The following is a 26,535-nucleotide window of genomic DNA, read 5'->3' on the forward strand; positions in this document are numbered from 1 at the left end:
TAAAACACACCAAAACATTGAAGTGTGGGAAAATGGATTTCCCTATTAAATTGACTTCCCATTTTGTCCAATCTGTCACTCCAGCTTCCAGCATTATGTAAAACATATTTAGTGTCATGATAATAACAGTTTGAGAATAGTCTAATCATGGGCAAACCAGAAAAATATTAGTCAAGCCATCTTACATATTCACTACCATAAAAATAGCTAAATCACTACATTTTGTGAACCAAAGGGCCCCTTTATTGTGATTATCATTATTGAATTATCAAGAACCACCATAAAATTTAAAACATAAGCAAATGGATTTCTTAATGGTTTGTACTACGCAAGTTCTTTACTGATACAAAGCAGAACAGAGCTTTTCACAGATAGCAGCCACTTCACACAGAACAGGGGCATGGATACAACCACCACAACTCCTCTACAATTAGTTGTCCATCCAGCACTGCCTGGGGCATCTGTGTTCCTGGACAATATTTTCCTGAAAGTTTTTTGACAAACAACACAAGACCATTTTGTAATAACTGGATTCAACTGTTTTCTGCTTTGTGTAATTTTTCAATATTACTTCTGGTTTTGAATGCCATTTAAATAGCTTAACCACCACACTTCAAAGTCTGATTGTCCAGCTTTTTTTATCTGCAACTTCAGTAATAAATCCTATACAAAGTAATTCAATGCTGACAGCTGTTTCGTTATTGTTACTAAACAGAAAAAAAAGATAAAATTCATATAATTAAAAAAGTGAATGAAAATACTGTAGAGCTTAATAATCACCATCTAATCTTATCTTCAGGGAATTGCATGGAAGGAGACATCTAAAACTTGGAAGAACAGCACTGCCCTGCCATCCATGTACTACATACAGAAACAAGAGTCCTAAAACTGAGACAATCTGGTCTTTGCTACCAAGAGTGATCTATTGCCCATTTCAGTAACTGATTGACACCCGGATGTTAAATCTGTATCAACACTTGCTATACCGTACATAACTTAATACAAAGTTCCCAATACAAATACCATTATTGTTTAGCCAGGTATTCTTCAGGACATCATGTCCATGAGAGAACCATTCCTGGGGTTTATACAGAGACTGATGCAGGTGAGAACATCTTCATCCATCCCCTGCCTGAAGCCCTATCTGCTGCTAGACATTTCATCAAAACTTTTAGATATTCTTTAAGAGACCAGGAAGTTTCTGGATGGAAACGGCCTTCTCTCTTTCTTTTTTTCCTCTTTTAGGGAAAAAAAAAAGTCTTTAAAGATCACTGAAACTGAAAAGCAAATCAGCTATTATAAAACATATATACTCAGACTGAATTTCCAGCAAAACTGAAAATTATGGAAAAGCATTCAGATAAACTGAACTGTGCTGTCATCATTTCAGCTCCTCTGCAGGACAGCCACTCTCTCAAGGCCTCTAGATCTAACAGAACAGATTCCCAGAGAGCACCAAAAGACTTTGGACATATTGGATGAAGTTTTCTGTACTAAAGTTTTATTTTATAAATTTTGGCCTTCCCATTTAATTTCAAGACATTCTAAAGTTCTCAAGAAAAGGATATATGTGTGTTTCAAAAAAATTCTTCTTTTTCCCCTGTACAAGATTCATCAGTACATCTGCTTAACCTTAAGAGCAGGTTAACAGAAGGTTTTAGGGAAATGTTCAGAGATAAATTTATCAAAAAAAAAACAACTCTTCAGACAGTTACAGAACAGAAGCCTCTAATTTTCACACACACGATACAACCATCTTCAAGGAAAATTAGTAGCTGTACAAGAGAATGAAAATGTGGCCATATGTTAATTCTTTAATCTTAAAAGACCATTGGTGTGACCCCAAAGCACATGCCATGATATGATCTATCCCAGGCACGCAGCCCAGAGGGTTCAATTCTAGTCCCATTAAACCAACAAGAAGCTCCCATTGACTCCAACAGAAGATCCTTGAGCAGCAGTCAGCCCAGGATGGCAGCGCTGGGTTGGTCTTAATCAAACTACCAATTGTGAATCACAGAAAATATTTCATTTGTCCCTATGCTCACACGAACCATCATTTCAAGACTTAAAGGAGAGACAGGAGGAACTGACCTGAAACTGCTCTTCTCCACTTATTACCCAAAGCACTGGCATTTTACATAAACCCTACTTTCCCTGCCCCCCTCTTAACCCACAGTAGATCCCAAAACCTGGAGGCCACTTTTTTTGGTCCACCATAAAGAGCAAGCAGTGAATGCTATGCAAGCTAACAGGATTTAAATAGCAAAATAAACAGGGTTCAAAGAAAATTTCCAAACAGCTATCCTGCTGAAGGTCTCAATAGAAAACATTCGTTATGAAGTAATAAGAATTTGCATAATTTTGGGGAATACTTTCTTTTCAAAGTAATTCTCTTTTTCACCTGCTTAGGACTTGACCATGCATGGCTTTAGTTAAGTTTTGTTGATGGCAGCTCATGTTTAACCAACTGTTTTTAATTTACAAATTAAACTTGTCAGAAGTAGAAATCCTTCCCTTGGAACCCTTCCAATATGTCAAGAATTAATTCTAATGAAAACGGCATTGCCTAAATGCAGGATGGCCAGTTACTTACTTTATTTACACAAAGTCCTTCTCAGTTTCTTTGATAAAAGCAGCTAAATCTTTTTCCTCTTTCATGTTTTGTCAGCACTTGATTCCTTTTGTCCCCTGGCTATTTGCCTAGCTGTGGACAATAAGGCAGGAAGAATAGAAGCAGATTGTTGGAATGGCCCTCAATAAACCTAATTATGACATGTTGACTGCACTCACCATGACATATTCAGGAGATCCAGGCTTATTCAATTACCCTTGCCAGGTTTCTCTTTCAGACCTAAAGTTATCCTTTGACTGTTTGTATTTCTGAACAGTATTCATGTTCATTGTGAAAGAAAATCCCCTGGACTTTGAGGGTTTTCTAAGTTGATGCTGTTATTGTAGCTAATTTTTATTAACTGAATGATAACATGATAAAGAAATAGACTTTTGTTATGTAATAAGAACAAATCAGTGTATGCTTAAAGTTACACCTTTCTTTCCTTCCCCCCCTCCCCCCTGCAGAAGACTGGCAGAACTTGAGTTAATAAACAAAACTGTTTTCTCAACCTGTGTTTAAATTTCAATGGCACTGAATATAACTCCGTTGAAAACTTCTGGTAGCCCCAGAAATCTTCCTAAAGCAAAAAACTACACATCCTTCTTCCCATAAACTCGTTTCTTCCCAACATCCAAAATTTACAAAGGTGCTCAGCAGTGTCAGCACCAAAGACCACCTTTCCACCCATACCTTTACACCAACAGTATTTTTTCATCTGTTTGAAACAACATAGACAAATCTTTTAATTAAAATTTAGCCTATATATTGGGAGAGCAATTCGCTCCATGGAAAACTGCTCAGGGACTATGCCAACAGTTTCTGCAAAATCACTTAAGAGAGACTGTGTGTCAAGCAGACAAAAGAATGAAAAAATGAAGAAATGCTAAAAGGAGAGAGAGAAGGAAGCAGCCCCAATCAAACTCAGCTTAAACATCAAGTAGCTTCAAAAGAATTAATATTCATGTCTCTATTTCAAACCTCTGCTCAGCTATAATTAACTGCTTTGCTGGTAAGCTGTCTCCTATTTCCCTGAACTGCTCCTAGGATTTTAGATTAACAAAAGTCTGCAAAACAAACTGAAAAAATTATTAAAGTTACTACATAAACCGCTTCTTTTTAAGCTAAGTGACAGACCAAATTTATTCAATACTAACAGTTCACGGGTGAGGAAAAAATGTTGCTCTAGTCAAAATGAGTACTCTAGTGTTCACTGTGACAGCCTCTTTTACTCTGAGGGACTGTCCCAGCCGGAGAATTCAGAGCTAATACCCCAGGTCCTTCCTGCGGGCTTTGGTGTCTGCTATCACCGCGGGAAACAGCCACCACAAAAATTGCCTCTCTACTTCATCCTGGAGGCGGCTGCCAACTTCTGCACATCACACAGACTAACTGACCTGCGTAAACCAGTGTCTGGGGTGGGGGGGGGGGGGGATCAAGTGAAAATATTTTTTCTGACACTTCTTCTCAGTCAGCCTTCTAAAAGACACTTTCAGGACTGAGAAACCCTGGTCCACAGAGAAGCTGAGTACCTCGGCATTTGTTTTCATTCTGGTTTACAGAAAACTGAATATGTCTCAAAGGCGAAAAACTGCAGGGGAAAATTCCTTTTAAACGCATTCACTTTGCCTCAAAAGCAATAACAACAGCAAAATAATCAGGTCTTTAAACGACATCTTCTAAGGGTAAAAAGTTTAAAAGTTAGAAACAAAATTTAAAAATTAACAAAGATATTTAGTTCTGCAGAATATTGAAACAAGTGATTTTATGTAGCCTAGATTCTTCCATTTGGTTTTTTTTTTCAAAACAAAATGCTGTCATAATCGTCATGATTTGATGGAGTTTCATGTTCAATGGACTTGTATCTTCCTAGCACAAAACACTTCTGATATCTCCAGACCAGCACAATCTCCAAAGAGTGTTTAGAAAGACAATAGAACAAAGTATTTCAAAGGATATTAGCAGTGCTCATATGTAGGGGTGCCAGAGGGGTGTCTTGAGGTTATAGCCTAGTTTACTAAATTGTCCACCACACAGATCATATGCATAGGATTTGGTTTTGTTTGAAACTCAGAGGTTGGTTAGTTCTTGTTTCGTTGTTCGTTTTATTTTTATTTTAATTTGGAGACTTTGCTGAAAGCAAGCCGGCTGAGCAGTAAAAGAAACATTTCGTAACATGAATAAAATCCTCTGTTTGCATTCTTTACTAGTGAAAGGTTTGTTTAATAGTGACATAGTTACAAACAAGTTTCTTTACTGGTGAAAGCTTAAATAGTTACAAACTTATCTTTTGTATCAAGTACGTGATTTTCCTCTGGCTGCACGAGTAATGTGCCTAGTCAGACCTAGCTCTGCCCCAGCTTCACAGTTCACGTGTGTCTGCAGCACTAATCGGTACTCATGTGTGTGAAATGTGACATACAGCAAGCAGAAGTTACACAGCACCATTCCTTAAGATGTGCAGTATTTCTTAACAATACACTCAGGAAACCAGTATCGATAGATACATCAGACTCGAGTGTGCTATACCACTTCACCACAGAAGCTGCATTACAAGTGACAATTTCAATTTTCCTAAGACCATGGTATTATTAATTCTATTACTTGTTTTATATTATTAAATAGAATAAGCTTCTCCCTAAACAGCAACTAATATCCCCAAACGAAATTAGAAAAATAACTTAGCCTTATGATACTGATAATTCTATACCTGTCAGTACATTGTACATGCCCTTGATCAGGAAAAAGTCCTCTGTTGTTCAAACTACAGAATTATCCATAAAGCCAGATTGAGATCTCTGTTACACTGCTGGAAACCAAGGGACTTTGACAAAGGAACCACTCTGACTTAATGCCAGCAGGCATCAAATTTGATGCCAGGTCCAGAATCTGATCTAAACACATACTGTATACTATGGCACTATTTCCTGATAGTTTGTTGGAAAGTAGATGTGAAAGTACAAATTTGTAATGCCTCAGTCCATTATTTATTGTTCCAGAAAAGTAATTCGATTAAGTCAATATCTCAGATTATGTTGGGTTCCTCTTTGTAACCTACCAAAACATACAAAAGGAAATTAAAATTGGTCTGTTATTAAAATCTGAATCGGGGATACACAGCAACTACAGAAACAAGGAGATGATGGCAGTTGAATGTAAGTGTACTGAACCTGCTACTCAGTTGTTTACCCAGCTCTCTTCCCAAGCAATCAAGGGCAGAGACAGATAAATGCCCAAACATCCCCTGAATATTTGTGTAACAGAACATTTCAGACAAATTTTCAGATTTCTATTCTACTTTGATACCTCTAAAGCTTCTTTCTGCAAGTACCTGTGGCACTCCATGAGTGGTAAACATTTGATGAAAAGTGGCAGCAAAATAAGAATCCCTCCTGGTCATTCACTTTCCCCTACCTCTATCTCTAGCAAATCGAGAGTGGTTTAAATTTGGAGAAGGGATAATGTAAAAATAATACCCTGAATTTATCTAGAACTTTTACAGTAGGGAAGTCAAAGAGTATTTTCTATTCTATAAAAATAAGTACTTCAGAGATGAGAATATAGAGACATTATCATGGTCAAAAATGTTATATTCAATATTCAAATTGCAAGAGTCTCAAAATATTCCATGCAAGTAGGAAACAGATTCTCTCATTTCATAAATATGTTTTAAGGTCCATACAGTTCATTCAAAACAAGGACTATTATCCAATTCCCACAAATGATCTACGACTGTGAGTTCACAACAGAACCAGAATCCAGAATGTTCTTCTTTCCTTTATTTTTGAAAAACTAAAATCCCACTGATAAAACTGCCAAATCCAAGTCTGTTGACCCATTTTTAGTTCTAAATCCTAATTATTCTTTCACTGTTTCCCCAAAATGAAAGATAAAATTGTGAGTGGAAAAAAAGTGTTGCAGTATTGCACATCTGAAATTTATTAAAAAGTTTTATAATTTCAAATTACCATTTTCCACAGCTGCATATATCTTTGTTCTGTGAAACACCTCTTTGCTTTGCTAACTGAGGCTGAGCAATAAGCTGATCTCACCTGAGTCAGTGGTCACATCTTTTTTTGACTTACAGAGTTTTTCCTTAGAAGATTTCTTCAATAGGTGTGCAAATCCTTGCATAGGAAATTTAAGCCAGCCAACCCTAAACTGGCTTTCCTGTTACCTTCCACTGATGGCTTCAAAGCAGCCCAGAGACTCTGTTGACATAAGTCACATAATGTACTCCTAACAAACATCACCACTACTACTTTTGTGGGCAAATCATTTATATTCAACCTAACCCTTACAGAAACTCTGTTTCCTTAAAACAGCCTAATTGAAGCCAAGGATGCCTGAGCACGTATGACAGGCTCCAGCCAAAAGACAGAGCATGCAAGCAAAGATCAACATCATCCCAAAGATTTATTTTCCGTTCTTGAAGCCATCAAATGGAACACACTATGAAAGAGTTACTGGAACACAGTATTGCCAGCTTGTTCATAATTACTGGTTCTTCTTCCCTGCATAATGCATAGCTAACTGAATGAGGGTTTTCATGGAAAGGAACTCAAATTTTAAGTCAGGCACAGCTCGATGATCAGGATAGGAGCACAGAGAAAGCACAAAAAATCCTAGTCTCCTCTGTGTTGAACTTAAGTACTAATATAGGCTCACACCAAATGCACCCTGAGAACCTGAATCTCAGAACTACTCCAAGTTTCATGGGAAACGTGAACCAGCTCTTTTCTTGGTCACTGGATCCGAGGCAGCACAAGGGGCACTCACTGATGTTCACACACCGTTCATGGGCATGGGTTAGAGGGAGAATTACTCGCTTGCCTGTACAAACATTTCTCAAGTATTAGAGCCAAGATGCTGCAATATTTCTTCTGTTCCTAAAGGTGCCTGGCTTTCCCCATGCCACTCCCCAGAAAGTAAGTAGCCCTATGTGCACCAGCAGGAGCATCAGCATCATTTAGGGTTGTGGTACAGACTGCTCTGTTTTATGGCCTTGGGAAATCAGAAGAGCTGCTTCCTCCATCAGACATTCTCTGGTTTCTAAGTTGTGTCTCTGCCTTTAACAAAGACTGATGTGACACACAGTCCACTAAAGTAGCAGTCACTTCTTCACATGCCTCCAGAACACAGGCTTGCAGATAACACTAAAATCACTGCTTAAATCCATTTTAAAACTAGAAAAATTACTCTAGAGTGCAGCATTTAACATCCTGTAAGTAAATTCCTAGCAAAAAAAAAAAAAAAAAAGGTTTTAACATTCAAAAAGGACATGATGATGTTGAAGATGGATGCTATTTGGAGTTTCTATTTCTTATCACTTGGGCATTCCCTTTACAAACCCTGATGCTCTGCATATGTACTTGCAGATGGGAAGTTTGGTTGCTTTTTTAATGCACAGCACTTACACCCTTGAACTATTTATATTAAAACACAACAGGGCTATTTTTCCACCTTAAAGGCAAATTATAGTGTATGATTAATGAGCATTTTTTGGAAGCAGAGAAATAGATCATCTTCCTCTTTGCTCTGGCATGGTGTCTTCCCAGCAAGGCAAAAGTGGAATTTGAGACTTCTTTATGAATAAGCAATAAAGACTCACAAGATGGGATAGTTTAGTAACATTCACAAAGGCAAATCAACTGAAGACAGAGATAAATGAAGCTGGGTACCTCAGTTTGCAGACGATTTATTACCTCCTCTGCTGCAGGAGTGCGCCAGTTCCCAGCATAAACAGCTCTCCCAATCTTACCTCAAGAAGAACCTGTCAGGAAAGAAAGAGCCTCACAAGTTTTCACTTTGCCCTTTGAAGTTCTTCCTTGGCTGGCTGATGCTCATCCACACATAACTAGAAGAAAAGACTTCCATTGTGCTGCTCTTTATACCAAGCGTATTATTCTCCAGACAAAAGCTTTTGAGTCTTAACTTTTAAACACACCTCTCTTTAGGGTGTACTGTTTCTAAGCCATAAAATCTTTTTTGTTCATTAAAAAAAATTAGACATCTTTCCCCCATCAGGCAATCTGCTCTCCTTGTTGGATTTTTGTATTACTTTTTGCAAAGGGAGACCACAGGCGCATAGCAGTCAGCAACAGAACAGCCAGCTCTTGTCCCCAGAAATACAGTATTTTTCCCCAACACTGTCACCAATGGCTTATCCAGCCAATCTTTAAACATGAAATACAACCATTGTAGGAACTCCCCAGTTTTAGATGAGACCTGGTGAATAATCAGTCTGCTGAAAACATCTCCAACATCTGGCAACTTGCTTCTATTTGCAGGGTCTGGGCGCTGGGTCAGGCCAGGATGCAGGAGCAGGGCAGGGGGTTAAGCAATGAACATGCTCAGCACCTGCTTGCTCTCTGCCTGATTCAAATCAGTATTCTCCTCTCATACCCAGGGATGCTAGAATTCCTCAGTTTCCTCAGAAAAAAACCTCAAAACTTTTTCTCCCTCAAGGAAAGGAGAAAAAAAAAATTGGGGGGGGGGGGGGGGGGGAGGTGGAAAAAAGAAAAAAAAACCCTCTGTGTTTAGGGCTTGACCAAATTTTATTAAAGACAATGCAAGTCTTGCTACTACATTCAATAGGCCTTTTTTGAGATTTATTGGGAACCTCACATGCTTGACACTATTGATTAGAGGAATTAGTGGTGACAAAAAAAAAAAAAGAAAAACACACAAAACAAAAACTATAAATTTACTGTTTAAAGAGCAGACTGCAACAATACCATTTTCCTTGACAGTCTAAAAGTCAGTAAAGATGGTTGGTTTCAACAACTCTGGAAATCAAATCTTACCATACTGCAAGTTGTACAGCAGTTTCACAATAAAATCTTTTTTCTTTAAGACCTGTAGACAAGTTCAAGCCAGTGTATCAACTGCAACTGGCTCCTCAGTATTTTGGCTCATAACTTGATGTCCAAGTTGATAGACTATTTCTCTTTGTCAGGAAGAATGTTTATAAAAGAAATTTCAGATTTCATTTAATAAAAGTGTAAGACCAAACAAAAAGAGTTCATCTCTAAACAGCCTGTGTAACACAGAAACCCACCACAGAGAAATGCATTCTCTTGCATAAAGATTGAAAGCTACAGTTTTAAACTATAAATACTGACAATACAAAAAAAAAAAAAAAAAGAGAATGTTTGAAGCACAATTTTTGTCTCCTTTTTCTGCTCACTCTGTGTTTCTGTTTTAACAAGTATACTAGTAAAAAATAAATCTAATTTTAAAGGAAATAAAATGTTTTAAGCAGCTATGCAGAAAATAAATGTTTTTAGTGAATACAACAGCAACACTCAGTTGCAGAAGATAAACCAGTGCAAGACCTGCATGCCCAGTCACAACCACATAAATTTCAAGCATCGAATACTCTCTTAGAACCAGTGATTATTTGCATTTTTTAATAGATTGTCCACGCCACATATTTATGAAAATTGCAGGGTATACATGGGAGACCCAGCAAAACTAACAAAATATACATACCAATAACTGCTGTATTCCAGTAAGCACATTGTGGCTCAGAGCCACAATGTAAATTGAGGTAGCACCTCTCAATTCATGATTTTAATCACAGACCACACTAGTTAATGTTCTGCTTTACCTATAAATAGTAGTAATAAAAGTATTAAAAATAAAGGTGCAAAGTCTTTACCATTCCATCAACATGTACCCAGCTGGTGCTCTGTGCCAGGGCTTGCAGCATTCCTCAACTCAGGTAAGTGCTCCACACAATGGGCCATGGCCCCTCTTCAAACCAACCCCTGGTATTCCCCAATTCTGCAACCCCAAAGGCTGGAAGCCCCACTGCCCTTCCAAGGACAGGCTGCAATCCTTCCTAGCCACACAGCATTCATTCTAAAACATCGTTCTGTCTGGATTTACAATTTCAGTAGATGAACTACAGCAGCTGAACCTGTACAGTGCTTTGGATTTCTGGACCCCAGACATTTGGAAATACTGTTGAGAGAGGAAAATAACAAACCAGCAACAACCACCCCCCCACCCCCCCAAAAAAATCCAAACACAAACGCATATAGATACAAAGACAAATTTTAACCAAACATGGGCATCTGACAGAAACATCTCCTGCAATCTCAGCCCCTTCTCCACTTGCCGGATACACAGCACAAAGTGGATGGGAGGGGAAGGAAATTAAGGAAAACAGAAATCAGGAAACAGCAGCTTCTTCCCACTCATGGGGAGCACGGCCAAGCAAGGGGCAGAAACCAGCAACTGGAAGGAGGAGTGAGCAATCCTATCTCAGCTGCCTTCAGGCACAAGCAATGCAGGAAGTCACCTCAAGAAATTCAGAGTAAATTGTACCAACTCCAACCAGTTCTCCTTCAAACCAAAGCCAACTCTTCCTGCCCCAATTTTGCCATAACCACTTGGTTTGTGTTTGGTTGCATTTATGGGTATCACTTACTTATAAACTCACTAATCACCAAGATCACCCTCTCCTACTCAAAAAGCTTATTAAAAAAGATCTCTTATGCCAATTCAAAAATACAGAACCACACTCACCACAGCCCAGCCAGAAGATTATTAAAGCCTATGGAAAGATGCCTTGGGCAGCCCCTTTTCTGCAGCAACAAACCAGCACCAGCTGTGCAAGCGTGGAAAAGCCCTTCAGCCCAATTCACTGGGACCTGAGGGATCCACTCAAAGAGCTGAATGCCACCAAGAGCAAAACACCACATACAAAACACAACTGTCTCCAACTAGAGAGCACAGCACTCCTGTGGAAGCTTTAAACTTCACATTAAATATAACGGAAAGCATTTGCAAGTCTCCCAGAAGAAAAGGCAGAGCAAGAAGCATTCTGGGCTGGAAAAAGGATAGCACCAACTCCCACCTGTACTGGGAGCCACCCCTGCACCCAGTCCTGAATCACAAGGGTTGACTTCCCAGCTTCAAACTCACACTCAGAGAAGCACAATGAGTCTTTTAACCAAAGGATCCAGCCCTACAAAAGGGGCCCAAGGTACCCCAAGGGCACACCACTTCACAAAACCCCTGAGGCTAAAACAGGAGGAACACAGAAGTGCATCCAAAGGAATATTCCCTTTGCTATCCTGGGAAACACACCATTCTCATGCCCTCCCTGTGCTAGCCAATGGTCAAAAAATAAGCACCAGGTGGCCTATTTCTTTAATGGAGTGACTTTTCTGCATGGTAACACTCAAGATTAGGAACAGATGAGTCCCTCCTCCACTCTTTGATCACCTGGGGGATCTCTTTTTCCCCTCACAGCACTTTTCTGGGGTGTTTTATTTTATATTTATAACTACCATTATCAGGATTCAGATACTAGATATGGTAGGATTCTTTTCATAATCATTCTAACTTTTTGTATCTAATTTACTCTTACAAGTCTAACAAGTCTGTTCCTGATGTCAGATTAAGAGAAATATTTATGTTGTCAATCATCACTCCATTTTTTCGACTGCCAACACAGGAGAAATACAGTAGCTTTGAATTCTGATTTAAGTTCTTCCATGGCCAAGTGACCTCTAACAGCTTGGAGACAAATCCTCTTTGCAGCCGTCCCAGTATAGGATTTGACAACTATTTGAATTAAGGCCCCTGGTGTCTTTCCGAAAATTTCATTTGCTGTGTTGTTTAGGATCAAAGGTTGAGGGGAGGAATGCTGTACAGGGGGACAGAGCACGCCTCCTCTTCTGATATCCCTCAACCAGGGAGGAGCCAGAAATCAGAGGGAGAAGCAGCACTCCCACTGGCCCTGCCAGGACTGATGGACCAGGTTGGTTACAGAGCTCCTTACAGCAGGGTGCCAGGGGCTTTAGTTTGCCTTTTTTGTTAAATCACACGTCAAAAAATTTGAAGTGCCATTTTCTAAAGCAGCTCTTTTTAATTTGCTCTGCTTGTAGCATGTTTAACAACATTTACTTGATATGTCAGATCTCTTTTTTACCAACAAAAATAGGTGTTTAGTGCTGTAAGGTCTTGCTAAGTCTGAGAAAGTGAAAGTGTTGCCTCAAATCTGGAATGTAATTAAACTTTAATACAGGGCCAAGTTCAATTATGAGTAAACTGCACAGCCCTACTGAAAGCACAGAACTGTTCAGATGTAAATGGTGATATAATTTGGTATGAAGAAACTTTTTAAACATAGATGAAGAAGGAAATAAAAAAAGGTAAACAAAATGTCTGCTGTATGCAGCCATTTTGCATTTTCTCCAGGGCTTGTGAGCCTCCCAAGAGCCTGCAATACTTCTGGCTGCTTGAGTCCCTTCGGGGCACCAGCTCTGTGCAGGTTGGCCTGGGTCACCTGCCCTGGTGAACTCAATATGCAGCGCACACAAGTCTCAGTGCTGTTCAGAAGAGGTGGACAAGCAATTAGATTTAAGGGGTTTTCAAAAGGAAACATTATTTTTGTTGGAAAACAAGTTGTAGGTACTAAAGCAACAGAGGCTTGTGTGATTTTCTGTAGAGCTGCCAAATATTTGAGCATTTTTCTTGAGCCTGTTGATTTAAAAGAGAGCGGGTCAAATCAACTGCAATAAACCAGGGACTGGGCTTTTTCCTAACTCTGGCATATGTTGTACAGTATTCTAAATAGGTTCCTAAATGTTTTCTTCTATCATTTTCCTGTTCCACAGACAACAGCAAAGAACACAGCTAATATCCACCACAGGCAGCAAGAGAGGTCAACATATACAGTGCCTTCATCTGCATTACATGTATCAAAAATCTACAGAAAAATTTTGTAGACTCCACCCAAAATGTTGCACCATAAAGATTTGATGACTGCTCACTAAAAACATCACTCCTTAGCTAGTAGTTGTTTGGAAAAAGCCCTTCTTATGCATAAACACTGATGATCTAATCCAGTGTTTGCTCACACACCAGTAGCAGTTCACCAGCTGTAGTGGAGTTAATCTTGATTTATACCTTGGTAAATGGAATTCAAGAGTTTTTGAGGTTTGGTTTTTTTTTTAATCTGTACTTTTCAGGATTTCGTTGTGAAAATAACAAAACAGTGTATTTCACTTTCTGTTTTCAAATTTCTTTATTTAAATATTTTCTAGTTCCCTCTTTTCTGTCAAAACACCCTCTTTCTGAAAACAACTTATTTTGCTGTTCGTGAAACCAGCTGAAACCTGGTTTCCAGTTAGTTCTATGTGGGTTTTTTCTCGCCACTCAGCCTGACAAGAGGGTCTGGGTAGGTGTCAGAGTGTTTACTGGGACACTGATCCCCCCCACCTCACTATCCATCTGACCCTTCAGCACTTCACACCAGATCAAACAACCAGCCCTTAGGCCAAAATGAAAAGGAAGTCCTGCTACACCATCATCAGTAAAAAGGGATTTTCTGTGGAAATATTCCCTGCTACTCTCTAAGCCTCATTTCTGTAAAACCTCTCTATATTCATTTCCATCTTCTCTGAGCCAGTTAAAGATGGAAAGCAGTTTTAAGTCCAATTTGGTTACACTGAATATGGTTGGTGCTACTGCCTCACAGGGGGTATTTGAGTCATATACATTGGTTACATTTTTTTACAAAGTGAAGAGTAATTTTGCCAAAAGAATTGTGGTTGCTATTGCTTTTCTGGGCTGTTACATGGAAGAGATTCTGATTATATTGGCACGAACAGTCCTACTTATTGAAATAAGGTGAATAAGATTTGACAGGGGCTGAATAAGCTGTCTACTTGCAGAAATGTCAGCCACAGACAGTTTATTCCTCATACTATTCAAACCACAGTGATCCATGCGACATTATATCTGATAAAGAAATTACTACATATTCATTTTTTGATCAGACATCCAACATAAGGCATATCATGCATATAAAAAATCCTAAAGACAGGTCCTTATATGGGCTTGTGCAAGATAAAAACATTGATCAAGTTTGGCAGAAAGTCTACATCCAGGCAAATATCTATTAAAAAAGAAATAAATCAAAAGGTAGCATGGATAACACTGGTCGCCACAGCTCTCCATGGAAACAAAAATGTTGAGTTCAAGGACTTCAAAGAAATTTGTATCTAAAATGCTTTCAAAGAGTGTTACCTCTTACTTTGGGACAAAATGCCTCCTAAAGTACCTGAGTACTTGTAAAGTATGCACAGACTGATATTATAATCAGAGACAGCAAAACAGAACAGAGGGTATTTAAGAAAGGGAATGAGAAAAAGATGATTAAAAGAGAATCTGTCCTAGCCCTTTACTCTGCTGTTTGCCACAACAGCAGAGGAGGCTCACACACCTAAAACAATGTAAAACCGGGATAGGCTTTCTGGCTTTACCAGGCATCTTACTACTGTTTGTGAAGCTAGATTTCTGTGCCCAGTGGATGCAGTGGGACCTGGGTGTAACACTCACATACCTTACAATTCAGGTGAAACTTCATATCATAATTGCAAGTCAACATAACATGTCCAGATTACACAGTCTCTTCCACAGAGGATGTGGTTGGGATGTATTTTACTATCCGAAATAGGTGCAGCTTTCTGCCATGCAGCAAGAAACTGATTATTCTCAAGGACTCTGCTTGATTTCTGGGCAGCCTGTTCCATCCAATTCTTCTCTTTTTCAGCAGGGACAGTGCAACTATCTTTACTGAGATAAGTAGGGTCTATAAAATCCAAATTAATGAAAATGCACAAAGAAATGTTGCAAGCTTGTTTGTGTTCCCTTTAAACTGAGAGCCTAATCTGGAGAAGGGGCTGGCTTCTCAAGCTCCCTTTCTTTTATTGATGGCCCTGGACTATTTATCTCTTGTGTGATTTGGTATACAAAGACAATTTATCTTTTTTTTCCCCTTTAGGCTACATTCATCAAAAAGATTACATACAACAAAATGAGTTTTATGAAAATTCTGTTAAATACATTGTATTTTACCTGCTGCAATAGTAACATTTCAATACACTGTATGCTAAAAATAATGTGATTGAAAAAAAATCAAATTCAAGAATAACCCCCCCAAAAAAACTGTAAGAGCATCCAATACATACATCTAACAGACCATGCAAAACAAGGATTCCATTCAAATTTCACATCTCATTAAAGACAATTTGGCCATTAATCCATACAGATTCAGGAGCAAAGAAGGATTTTCTAAGACAGATAAACTGAAATGATCCTTCTTTGATCTCGGAGGTTAAGAATCAGCAACAATGGAAGATGAACAACGAGGGGCAGAACCACTGGCCTTTCTATGTACCACAATGGCATCAGTAAACAACTACTTAATCAATATTTGGCCAGGGACACTGAAAACTTTCTTTTCATATTTTAATTCCTAGTTGTAAAACAACTGTAGGGCAACCAGCAAGATAAGACATTAAACTGACTGCTTAATTGCCTTGTACTGTCTTACTAGTTATATATGCACATTCTTAATAGTTCATGAATCTTTATTTACTAAGATGAATAAATGACCTGTCAACAATTACATCAAACTGCATTAACTAAATAATCTCAGTGCATGACACACTTTAACTCTAATGTGTCCTTAGTGAGTTTTAATTTCATTATGCTTCACTTTTTTTCTAGGCAGAGTGATTTAAAGTGAATTAGTTTAACAGCATGGGGCAGCAGTACTCCAGGGCAAGTAAAGAAAAATGCCACACTCACACAATGCTAAACAAGGTCTTGTGGTGAATTATGTTACTGTACATAATTTTTATTAGCCAGAGAACTCACTGTTTGGGGAACACTTGGAAGCATCCTGCATTTTTATTTCTATATTTTGTTCTTTCTCTGCCCATATGCTTTAGATACACAGGATTTAAAGTGACATTTACATGGAGAAATTCACATTGACTGGCTTGCTCTGATTTATGGCTTTGTGTTTCACTCAATTTCTTCTTAAATTAACCAGAGAGCACTTTGTAGTTCTGCTTCATTTCCCAATGCAGCTTTATTACACAGCTCTGGGGACTCGTGATAATTTATCACTATCAGCTTTATTGGCCTCCCTCTTCTAAACCCTGTTCCAACCCTTATCAATAAGTAATCCCAATACCAAACTAAACGATCCCCAAATAAGTGTTAGATAAAAGGGCCTTTTTTGACTGATACAACAGAAAATCACTATTCAGATTCAGACATGGAAAATTATTTGTTTTAAGGGCTTTATCAGTACTGGCTTTTACTTTCCGCATTAATTGCTAATTTGTTTTTTATCTAATTAAAACCTCTGCCTGTCTGCTGATTCCATTGCTACCTCTGTAAACACAGACACAAAGATCCTTGCCCTCAGTAAGAGTTTTGCCGGTTTGACTTGGGACACTCTTATGCAGCAGACACTTTCTACTAATAGAATAGAACAAATTTGGGCCCCATTCCTGCCTGCCCTGACCCACGTGAGTAACATTACACACATGAATAGGCCCTTTGAGTGGGACTCCTCGCTGTTACTCGCCTATGACAGCATTTGCAGGACTAGAGGGTCTGATACTCAGTCCAGTAAACCCATTTTACATAGTGAACCTGAGGATTTCTCCGAGAGCTGCAGTTGCTCAGTATATCACAGAGCTGGATTCAAGAAAAGCCGATCTCTACTATGGTAAAACTCTACTGACGTCAAGGATTCTGCAATCATAGGAGGATTGAGAAAGCCAAAGATATAAATCTCATTTTCAAAGTCCCAGCCACACTGAAATCCACCAACCACATTTCTTGCCTTAGCCTTTACGGAATGCCACTGTGTAAGTCTTATAGATAAAGATTTTCAAAGCAACCAAATAAGATGTTAACTTGGGTACAAATTCAAGTTAATCAACTGCTGTGTGTGAAGCAATCTTGACATTTGCTAAAATTTGTTCTGGATACATGCAATTAGAAAAACTGGAAAGGATGCCCACAGCAATTCTATTTGAAGAGGTGCTGACTCTTAAGTCGAAGAAAGTGTCCCTAAGATGGCAAAACATGCAAAGCCATTTTAAAAACTATGATTTCAAGAAAGGGATATGATATATCTATATATTACCTCAGAGATTCGCTGCTAGATTAGCACCCTTTCTGTCCACAGCTGGAAGTATTACTTAGCGCTTATGTCAGGCGATTAGCCTGCAGTTAGTTTGACAATTAGCACTCTCCTCAAAATCCCCCCACTCTCAGCTCCCTTCAAGACAGGAGGGTACGAGTTGCTTTCCGCAGCTCTGCAACAGCAAACTCCACTTTCAAGTCACTCTAAACACAAACATTTTACACCTTTTTAAAAATGCTCAGCATGCTGGGACATCACACTTTATGGTGAGGTCATCATTGACTGCTGAGGTCATCAATTATTATTAGCCTAGAATAATGATTTGGAAGTGGAAGCCTGGCCCAGAGTACCACAGTGATGATGGGTCAGGCAGAAGAAACAAAGCTGTGCAGGGTTTGTGTGGCATCACCTACATCGATTTGCACCTGTGCAACACCTGGCTTTTCTACCCAGGCTTGGACTCTCACTATTAAGATATGAGGAAAGCAAGGAGGAAAATAAAATACTGTTGGCACTATCTGCCTTGAGCAAAATTCTGGACTCCCTAGGGAGTTTTTCTTAATTAAGCACTGTTTTCTTGTCACCTCTGAGAGCCTCAGAAATTACACTGTTCAAGTTACATGAGTTAATTTCTTAGATCTACTAGTGACCAAAAATATAAAGTACTATATGAAATTCCAGACTCAAGAAGATAATTGCCTGCAGCCACAGTCATCACATTTCATTCAATACACGAATCTTTACCGGGAACACTGAGCAGGGGAACACACTGTGCTTCTCAACCCACAACAGTATTTCACACAGCACGTAAGTCCTCTCAACACTGCACCCTGAGGCAGGGCACTGTAGCAAAATCAGGACAAGCCCTGAACTAGAAAATCATAACCAAAATCTAACTCAGCATCTGCCTTGTCCCATGCTCCAGCCACTAACTCAATAGTCTATAATGCAGAAATCAATGGGATGACACAAACTGATATCTGGTGCCTGCATGTTAATCCTTTCTCTTAATAAACTACCTTTATTAGTTTAACAATCTAAAAATAACTGGCTGCATGATACTGACCAACCCTAATCAAAACATCTGCCAGCCCATCTAGCCTGAGTTACCCTTTAGATCATGTGCCACCACTTCAAAGCATGTGCATCAAGTCAGTAATTGTAACATTGCATCTAAATATTTAAGCTAGGGGCTGGTAGTCGCGTGTCCCATTTACAGTCAGCATCTGTCCTCTAATTCCATTACAGTACAAAGCAAAAATGTTTCCCAAAACTCACAAACAGGAAAAGCATCACACAGCTAGAGAGGCAGCAGCAGCTTGAACTTTCAAGCTGCTGAGCAGGGCTTTTGTGCTAAGGTCCTTTTTTTTTTTCTCCCCCTTCAAACTCCCCACATACACACACTAAAATAGGGGTGGTGCTGAAATTGTATTAATGTGAGCCTCAGGCACACAGAAAAAAAAGAAAAGAGGAAGGGGAGGGAGATGGGGGAAGGGTTTGGTCCAAGATGAAAGTAAGAAGAAAATAAAGGAGGCAATTTAGTCTGCTGTAGCCTGAATTGCTCTCAGTACAGCCAAGGGTAGAGGCTTGGGATGAGTAGGGCCCTTTTTGGACGGGTGCGCATGACTGGGGGAGGATCCGCCAGGACAGGGCCCGGGGGCCAATTCCGCTGACTGGGAACAGAGGCCCCCTTTGAGGTCGGGCAGGGGGGGTCCCGGCCCCAGCCCCAGCCTGCGCCGCCCGCTCACAGCGGGCTGGATGACCAGCTCTACACCCCATCACTGCAGTGCTGAAAGCCACTGGTTTCTGCCAGAAAACAACAGCTATTTTATGAAGGGGGAGTTATCGGATTAGTCAGCAAATCAAGCCACACAACTCCCATGCAAGGTACAAGCGACTCCCTTTTCTGCAGCGGTTATGCTAAAAATAAGCCCTGATGTGCCATATAAAGGCACAGAACTTTTTCTCTCATGTGCTTTATTTATGGCTTATGCCTTTAAGAAAAAAATTACTATGCGTGCAGGAATACAGATATGCTATTATAGAACTATCAGCTTCCTGATACACACTATGACAATCAAGGTTTTCTTTAAATATATACTCAAAATCAGGGTTGAGGGTGATGCTGACAGAAATGCTGAAATACATAATGTACAGGTCTGCACATGTGGCATCCATAAATACCAGTGATAGAATCATATTTAAGTGTCTTTGAAGAGAGGCTGAACCAGAATAACACAGGGCATGCCAAAGTTTACCTACACTTATGTATGTGGTGGTAAGAATCCCAAGTCATATGAGCTATTGTTTCTATCACACATTTTTCAAAAATATCATGTTTCTCTAATCCCACTCTTCTGTAAATATTCCCTAAATCCTGAATTAGCTACCATTAAAGTGATAATTGTTATCCTTGCCATCAGAAAAAATGCCATTCATTGAGCCACCTAAAGGCCCATGGTGAGGATTCCAGGCAGCACCAGCAAATGTCCAGTACTTATGCGTGATCCCGAGCAGAAGAACTATACTTTGCTCTGTGCTCAGCCTCAGAACTTGTTTTCTGGCCCATCCCACAGCCTTCCCTTTCACCCACACTCTGGGATACCTCAAGTTCCTAAGACCAGAAGTATAAAAATTCCTCATGCTGCAAAAGACTTGCACTTGTTTCCCTCTGTAACATGGAGCGCTCAGTGCTGACCTACCACACAAGAGTTTTGCTGCACAGCACATGGATAACCTTTGGACAGACCACAAGCAACCCTAATGCTGGAAAAGGCATCTGAGACGCACTGCCAGCAGGCACCCTCTGCCACACCGTAGCCAGGCTAGTGGGCACTGGCAAATATGATCCTGCAGCATCAAAATCCCTAGGATCACTGCCAGTTATTTCAGTAAGAGAAAAGGATGATTTTTATAGATGGAGTGAAATTGAAGCTCTTCAGCTGGCAGTGGGAACTGAAGCAGAACCTTTTTTTGTTGATTGGGTACAGAAAGTAGTGGTGGACTTCTTTTATGTTTTTTTTTCCTGTAATGACATCACTGGTGTGTTGTCCCTGCAGTATCACACTACATGTAACGCAAGAGTGTGGCAACAAATCTTTTCTGGAGCAGCAGCACGATCGCACTGCAGCACCCTGGCCGCTCCAATAATGAGATTAAGCAACAGCTTGCTAGTTAGGGAGGGGGAGCAGGCATTGCTGTTAGGAAGAGCACACTCTCCCTCCAACTGCCAAACCTTCCCAGGCACTGTCACAGAACAGACAGGATTATCAAAGCTGCCATTTCCATGGAACTGTCTGGTCACATTCATGCAGCAAAAACCTGCATGCCCAGGGCAGGATAGGGATACACTACCCCATTAAATCAAGGGGAAATTTGCTACTGCTTGAACTCAAAACAGGCAAAGACATTCACATCCACAGAGTGAAGGAGATGCTATGTTGGGAGACGGAATGCAACCTGCTGATACAACTGTGCTGGAAGGCACGACTGAGCCCCTGTTCAGAGCAAGGCATCACCAGCCTCAGTGGTTTTCCTGCAAGAGTTTTGGGACACCCCTGCTCTGGCAGGAGGCAAACATGCACCCACACACTCGATCAGGAGCCCCACTTTAAGCACTTTAAAGAACAGGAAGACTGTTTCAAAGAGAAAGAGGGATGGGTTATATTGATAACGATTTTTTCTCTTGCTGTCTCTATTAATTACTCTTTGTTCCATAAAGCAATGATATTATCAAAGCTTACTATCTTCTGTTACTAATCTCTGACAAGAAATTCAGGAAGGCAGCAAAACTAGCTATTTAACAACTAGGGCACTGAATTTAGCCATTTTTTCCCTTGGAGCACATCCCTCTTGGAGTTATCCTTGGCTGAAGGAGATACTGGAGGAAACTCTGGACCCATCATATGGAGGCAGCTACATCAGGCAACCAAATTGTGCAGTCAGGCCTTAAAATCTCTTATTTTGTTTGCATCTTCTACATATTTGTATCATACACATCCACACAAACACACACATGAGGATGAGGCTTTCTTGAAAGTTTAAATAATGGAGATGAAAACAAAGTTTTGGGAGGGTTTAGGGGTTTGTTCCTACAAAACAAGGACATTTCCTACTGATGAAGAATAGGTTTCAGTTGTTCTTGATGGCACCAGCATCTCTAGATGCCTAGAAATACTAGAAATGTTTTCTGTCTAAAAAGAGCTATTTTTTTATGCGATGGAGAGTCCATAAAACTGTGTGGAGCATCAGCTATTAGGGGCTCATTGAATAATTCATCCCTCATTGCAAGCCCATAATGTCTTTTCTCAGCCTTTTGTGGGGCTGTTTTCTCTTCTTTTCTCCTTGAATTATAAAAAGGTTGCCTTCTTTTGTTCACATCAAGCTGCTGCTAGCTGAAGCTTTGTCTGTGCAAAGCCAAAGTGTGAGTTTCAATGGACTCCCCCCTCTTTGTTTTCCAAGTTCATCTCCAAGTGTAGATTGTGTATAGAAGGCCTTCTTTGTAAAAGCTGGAAAAGTTGTACAAATGTTTGACCAGCTCATTTGGTACTTTTGTCTCGCCTTCTCCAGTGCCTGTGCATGTGCTGGGCAGCAGCTTCCACGCACAGGCTGCCGGCCGGGCCCTGGCCTGCCCCTGCACCCTGGCCCGGCCGGGAGCCAGGCATGGCTGCAGCGGGGGCAGCAGCTGTCCCCCCGGAGCAGCCCTTCACCTCCGCCTTGTTCAGGTTGCAACCTCCTCACAGCCCCTAGCCAAGCACCAACACATGCTATTCCAGCAGTCTTAGCAGCAGTAGAAACAAAACAAAACGTATGGCGCCCTGCCCTGTTGACGACTGCAGAGACTCAAGGCTCCACAGCCTTTGGCTACAATCACCCCTTCTATGCAGCTTTATGTGGCCTTTTGCTTGGCTTGGGAAAGGAGCTCCTTCATGGCAGTGATGGGGGGCGACGGGGGAGGGGGGTGTTGCTCCATGGTGGCTCCAATCCTCCCTGTTCCTTGGTTATTGAAAGACAAACTGGTAGTGACTCCCATTTTCATTCCCACTCCCACACCATTCCCACACAGTGCAGGGTCGTTTCAGGAGAGAAAAGGGATGCGATGAGATGCGACAGCTATACCATCAGGGCTATCTGCTCACCCTACACCTCCCACTGCACTGGCCCCAGCACAGCCTCTGGGAGAAGGGGAGAGATACCCACCAGCACCTGGGAGTGGCACTGGCCCATTCCAGAGCCCCACGGAGAGCAGGGAAAAATGGAACTTTACCTCTTTCACTGAGGATGCCATCAATGCTGTGCTTGGCCTTCTTGTCGCCTTCCTCCACCTCCTTTCTTTCCAGCTCAGCCTCCTCTTCCTCGCCTTTTCCAAACTTGCTTCGCAGGATGCGACTGATGGAGCTCACTTCAGGAAGGAGTGCAGAGCTGTCACCAGCTCATCCCCAACAGCCTCCCCGCGACGGTAGAGCCGCTGGCCAGTGCCCCACAGGCGCTGCCTTTCGGGGCTTTGGAGAGGCAGCTGCCCACTCCCCTTTCCGCGAGGCTTTCCCGGGGCATCGTCCCGCACCGGATTCCAGGGCAGGCAAATCGCTCCCAAGTATCTTTTTTTTCCCCCCAGTCCGGGTGGTGGGTGATAAGAAAAGAAAAGCCCGTGGACACCCGCACAAATACTGCTTCAGCTCCATGTGCCGCCCCCCAACACCCCCCCCCCCCCCGCCCCATCCCACAAATAATGCACTGGCACAGGGAGCTGCTCCCCACCTCCTGCTTCCCAGCTCCTGGTCCCCGGCAAGCCCCGAGCCCTCCTGCAGCAGGGACGGCAGGGAAGCGTCGTGGGGAGGAGGGGAGGAGGATGAAGTTGCAATTTAATTGAAAACACCCCGCCGAGCTCAGAAATCCTCCTGGAACCCGACAGCCGCTCCATGGGCACCAGCCCGGCCCGGGGGCTCAGATCCCGGTGGGATGGGGCTCACCCGGGTATCGTGCTGCCCTTCCCGACTGCCATTGACCCTCTGGGATGCATCCGAACCCACCGCCTCGTACCTGACGGCACCGTGTTGCGATCACACACCCCGTCCTTCAGCAGCTTGTCCCGAATCTCCCAGCTGAACATGCCCGCGTTTTCCCTCTTGTATTCCTCGATTTTCTTCTCAACGTCTGGTGTCGTCACCTGCTTCAGTAAAGACAAGGCGAGCAGGCACAGTCTGTAGGGCCGGGGACGGCCGGGGAGCCCGGTCTGCCGTGGCCGGGACCCCCAGTGCGGCCGGAACCTCCCGCGCCACCGCCAGCAAAAGCCGACACCGGCCCCGCATACAAACCCCATTATAAAACACCCGAAGACGAGTAGGATAGAATCAGAGAGGATACAGAAGGTAATAACTAGCCCACATAAGACAAACAGCCAGCGCGTTAAACGAAATGTCCCAGGAAATCTTCCGGGGCTGTCGGGAAGGTGGGACCGAGCCCTCGCCAGGGAAAGCCCAAACTTAGGCACCATAGACTGCTATGTGTCCAAGAAGAAAATCTTGGGGAAATTCTGTGTCACGATTATTGGAAGACTCAGGGCAGCGAAGCTTCAGGTCAGTGAAGTTTCGGATCAACAAAGTTTGCAGCGCCGAACGAGAAACAGCGTAGTAAAAACTAAGAGAGGTTCGAGTACCGGTATATTTCTTCGGTGACCTCATGATTTTAAAATAAAACTAAAATTAAACAAAAGAACGGTTTCCAGTCTGGAAACTGCCTTACGCTCAGTTAACACGCTTTTTAAAAATTTCCTCTACTGACAACTCCGAAAGGAAAAGTTCGGGCATCACTACGTTTGAAGAAACAAAGGGGGAGGAAACTAGCAACAACTTCCAACCGAAACTCAAGCCTTTACTCTGCTTTAGTCAGAATGAAAAGCTAGAGGAGGTGAAGGCTAATCTTGGGACGAGCATTCGTTTGCATAATTGTGAGCACAAACTTTTCGCGGTGTAGCTAAAAATACACGCAACTTTAGAGCGGGGAGAAAAACAGAGCAGGAGAAGGAGCGGTAGGGAGACAGACAGAAATACAGGTCATTTTACTGCGCTTTGCACCGAAAGCAGCGAGGGCCCGATCCCGCCGCGCCATGCTTGCCCTGACATCGGACCGATCGCGTCCCGGTCCGTCCCGCAGCGCCGAGCCCTCCAGCGCTCCTGCGGGGATGAGCGTAGGGCTCGCCCGTCCCTGGGCAGAGAAGCGCTCAAAAAACCCACCCTTTTCGCCCCAGTTTCGTTTGAGAAAATATTTTTAAATAGCATTTTCTTAATTAGACTATATAATTTCCACGAACTCCCTCAGTATTTTCTAAAACCTCGAGAAGTTTAAGAGAAACAGGCAGAGGCACGGCGAGAATACTGTGCCCCATGCGTGTCTGCGTCCACCCCCGGCCTCGCACGGTCTCCCCAGCCCTCCCGGGTGCCGCCGTCCAGCCCGCAAACCCCAGTGCCGGAAAGCCTGGGCCATGTCCCCATGAGGCCTCGCTCCCTGCCACCGCAGCGAGTTTGCCCGACTCCGGGCGGGCAGGAGGGGCTCACCTTGGGCTTGCTACCGCCGATGGCCCCCGGCCGGATGGAGCCCGTCTCCTGGTACCTGCAGAGAATTTTGGAGACGCAGCCGTGGGACACTCGCAGCTGGCGGGAGATGACACAGGGCCTTATGCCATGGTGGGCCATCTCCACTATCTTGTGCCGGATATGGTTGGGTAAAGGCCTGCCATTGATAAACACTCCTCCGAGCTGATTGACTCTGCCCTGGCCTAGAGGGGTAGAGACTAGAAAAGGAGGGAGGGGAGGCAGGGGAGTAAATGGCGTTAACGTCTCCTTCGGATCCTGCTGCGTCTTTTTTTTTGTTGTTGTTACTGGGTTTTTTATCGTTGCTTTTCTATAAAGCAGCTCGCTCCCGCCCGCCCCGCCGCACAGCAGCGCACCCGGGGCCCGCAGCTCCCGTAGAGCCCCCGTCGCCGCCCCGGCGGGCCGGGGAGGGCGACGGGCACAGGCTTCACCTGTTGCACTGGCGCCGGAGCAGGCTTTCAGGGCCCGCCTGACTACAGAGAAGGGGGAAACGGTGCGGGAAGGCCGCGGTCTCCCGGCGGCGGGGGGTGCTCCCGGCTTGGTCGCCCCCGGAGCGGTAGAAGGAGCCGCCGCAGCTGCCCGTCCTCCCTCGGGCAGGGGCTTGGGGGTCCCCGGCACTGCGGGGTCCTCGCACCGTCGCTGCCTTCGGGAAGAGCGGCCACTTGCAGCGGCCCAGCCGGGCCATGCCCGCGGTTCTAAAGTCCCTTTCGATTCCGTTCACATCTCTTTTATTTGAGTTTAATTATTCCAAACTTTTTCCTCACTTTTCCCCAAACTTTGGGCTCCCCAAATCACCGCCCTTCACTCCGCTGAAGAGCAGACTCGGGGCCTGCTGTGCTGCAGACCTCCCGCAGGGTACAGGGATGGAACCAGCGGCTCCGAGCCGCGGCCGTCTTGGGACAAACCCCTGCCTGACAGCCCGGGGGGAAACCGGGCGGCTGTCCTGGAGTCCTTCGTGCGCCGGTTCTGGCGGGCTCACTTTGTCGCGGCGCTACGGCACGGAGCGATTCTCCCTTTCCCGACCGGGAGCAGCGCGAGTGCAGCCTTACCTTCCAGCGGGAACCCGCTGCGGGGGTAGTTCTGCCCGGCCCCGGGGCGCATCATCCTGGGGACAGCTCCGGCCAGAGTTGTCATCGCGGCGTCAGTTGCGGGCAGGGTTATATCCAGGTGAGGGTTGATCTAGGGGAGACCCGCGCTGTCAGCGGGCCCCGCCGAATCAGGAGCGGTCCCGCAGGGGGTGGGGGATGCCGCCGAGGGGCGGGGAGGAGGCAGCTCCGCCACTGCCCCTTTGTCAGTGACCCGCGCTGCCCCGCACCGGGAGGGCAGGGGCCGGGCCGGAGCCCCGCCGGGCGGCACGGCTG

General features: G+C 43.1%; 1 protein-coding gene across 5 annotated transcripts in view; it reads right to left on the reverse strand.

The window, feature by feature from the left end:
* PAX3 (paired box 3) overlaps positions 1 to 26,308 on the reverse strand; it is a 73,478-nt gene extending 47,170 nt beyond the window's left edge. For 3 of the 5 annotated variants that reach the window (XM_071566271.1, XM_071566269.1, XM_071566272.1), the window contains exons 1-4: positions 26,224 to 26,308; positions 25,139 to 25,374; positions 23,625 to 23,754; positions 22,852 to 22,986 (exon numbers count right to left, since the gene is read on the reverse strand). In XM_071566271.1, coding sequence (XP_071422372.1) covers positions 22,852 to 22,986; positions 23,625 to 23,754; positions 25,139 to 25,374; positions 26,224 to 26,308 — 586 coding nt within the window. The remainder of the gene's footprint in view (positions 1 to 22,851; positions 22,987 to 23,624; positions 23,755 to 25,138; positions 25,375 to 26,223) is intronic. The other 2 variants (XM_071566270.1, XM_071566274.1) reach the window with 2 other exon arrangements.
* Positions 26,309 to 26,535: the final 227 nt, after the last annotated feature.

This window comes from Pithys albifrons, chromosome 11 (genome assembly GCF_047495875.1).
Source record: "Pithys albifrons albifrons isolate INPA30051 chromosome 11, PitAlb_v1, whole genome shotgun sequence".
Taxonomy (NCBI): domain Eukaryota; kingdom Metazoa; phylum Chordata; class Aves; order Passeriformes; family Thamnophilidae; genus Pithys; species Pithys albifrons.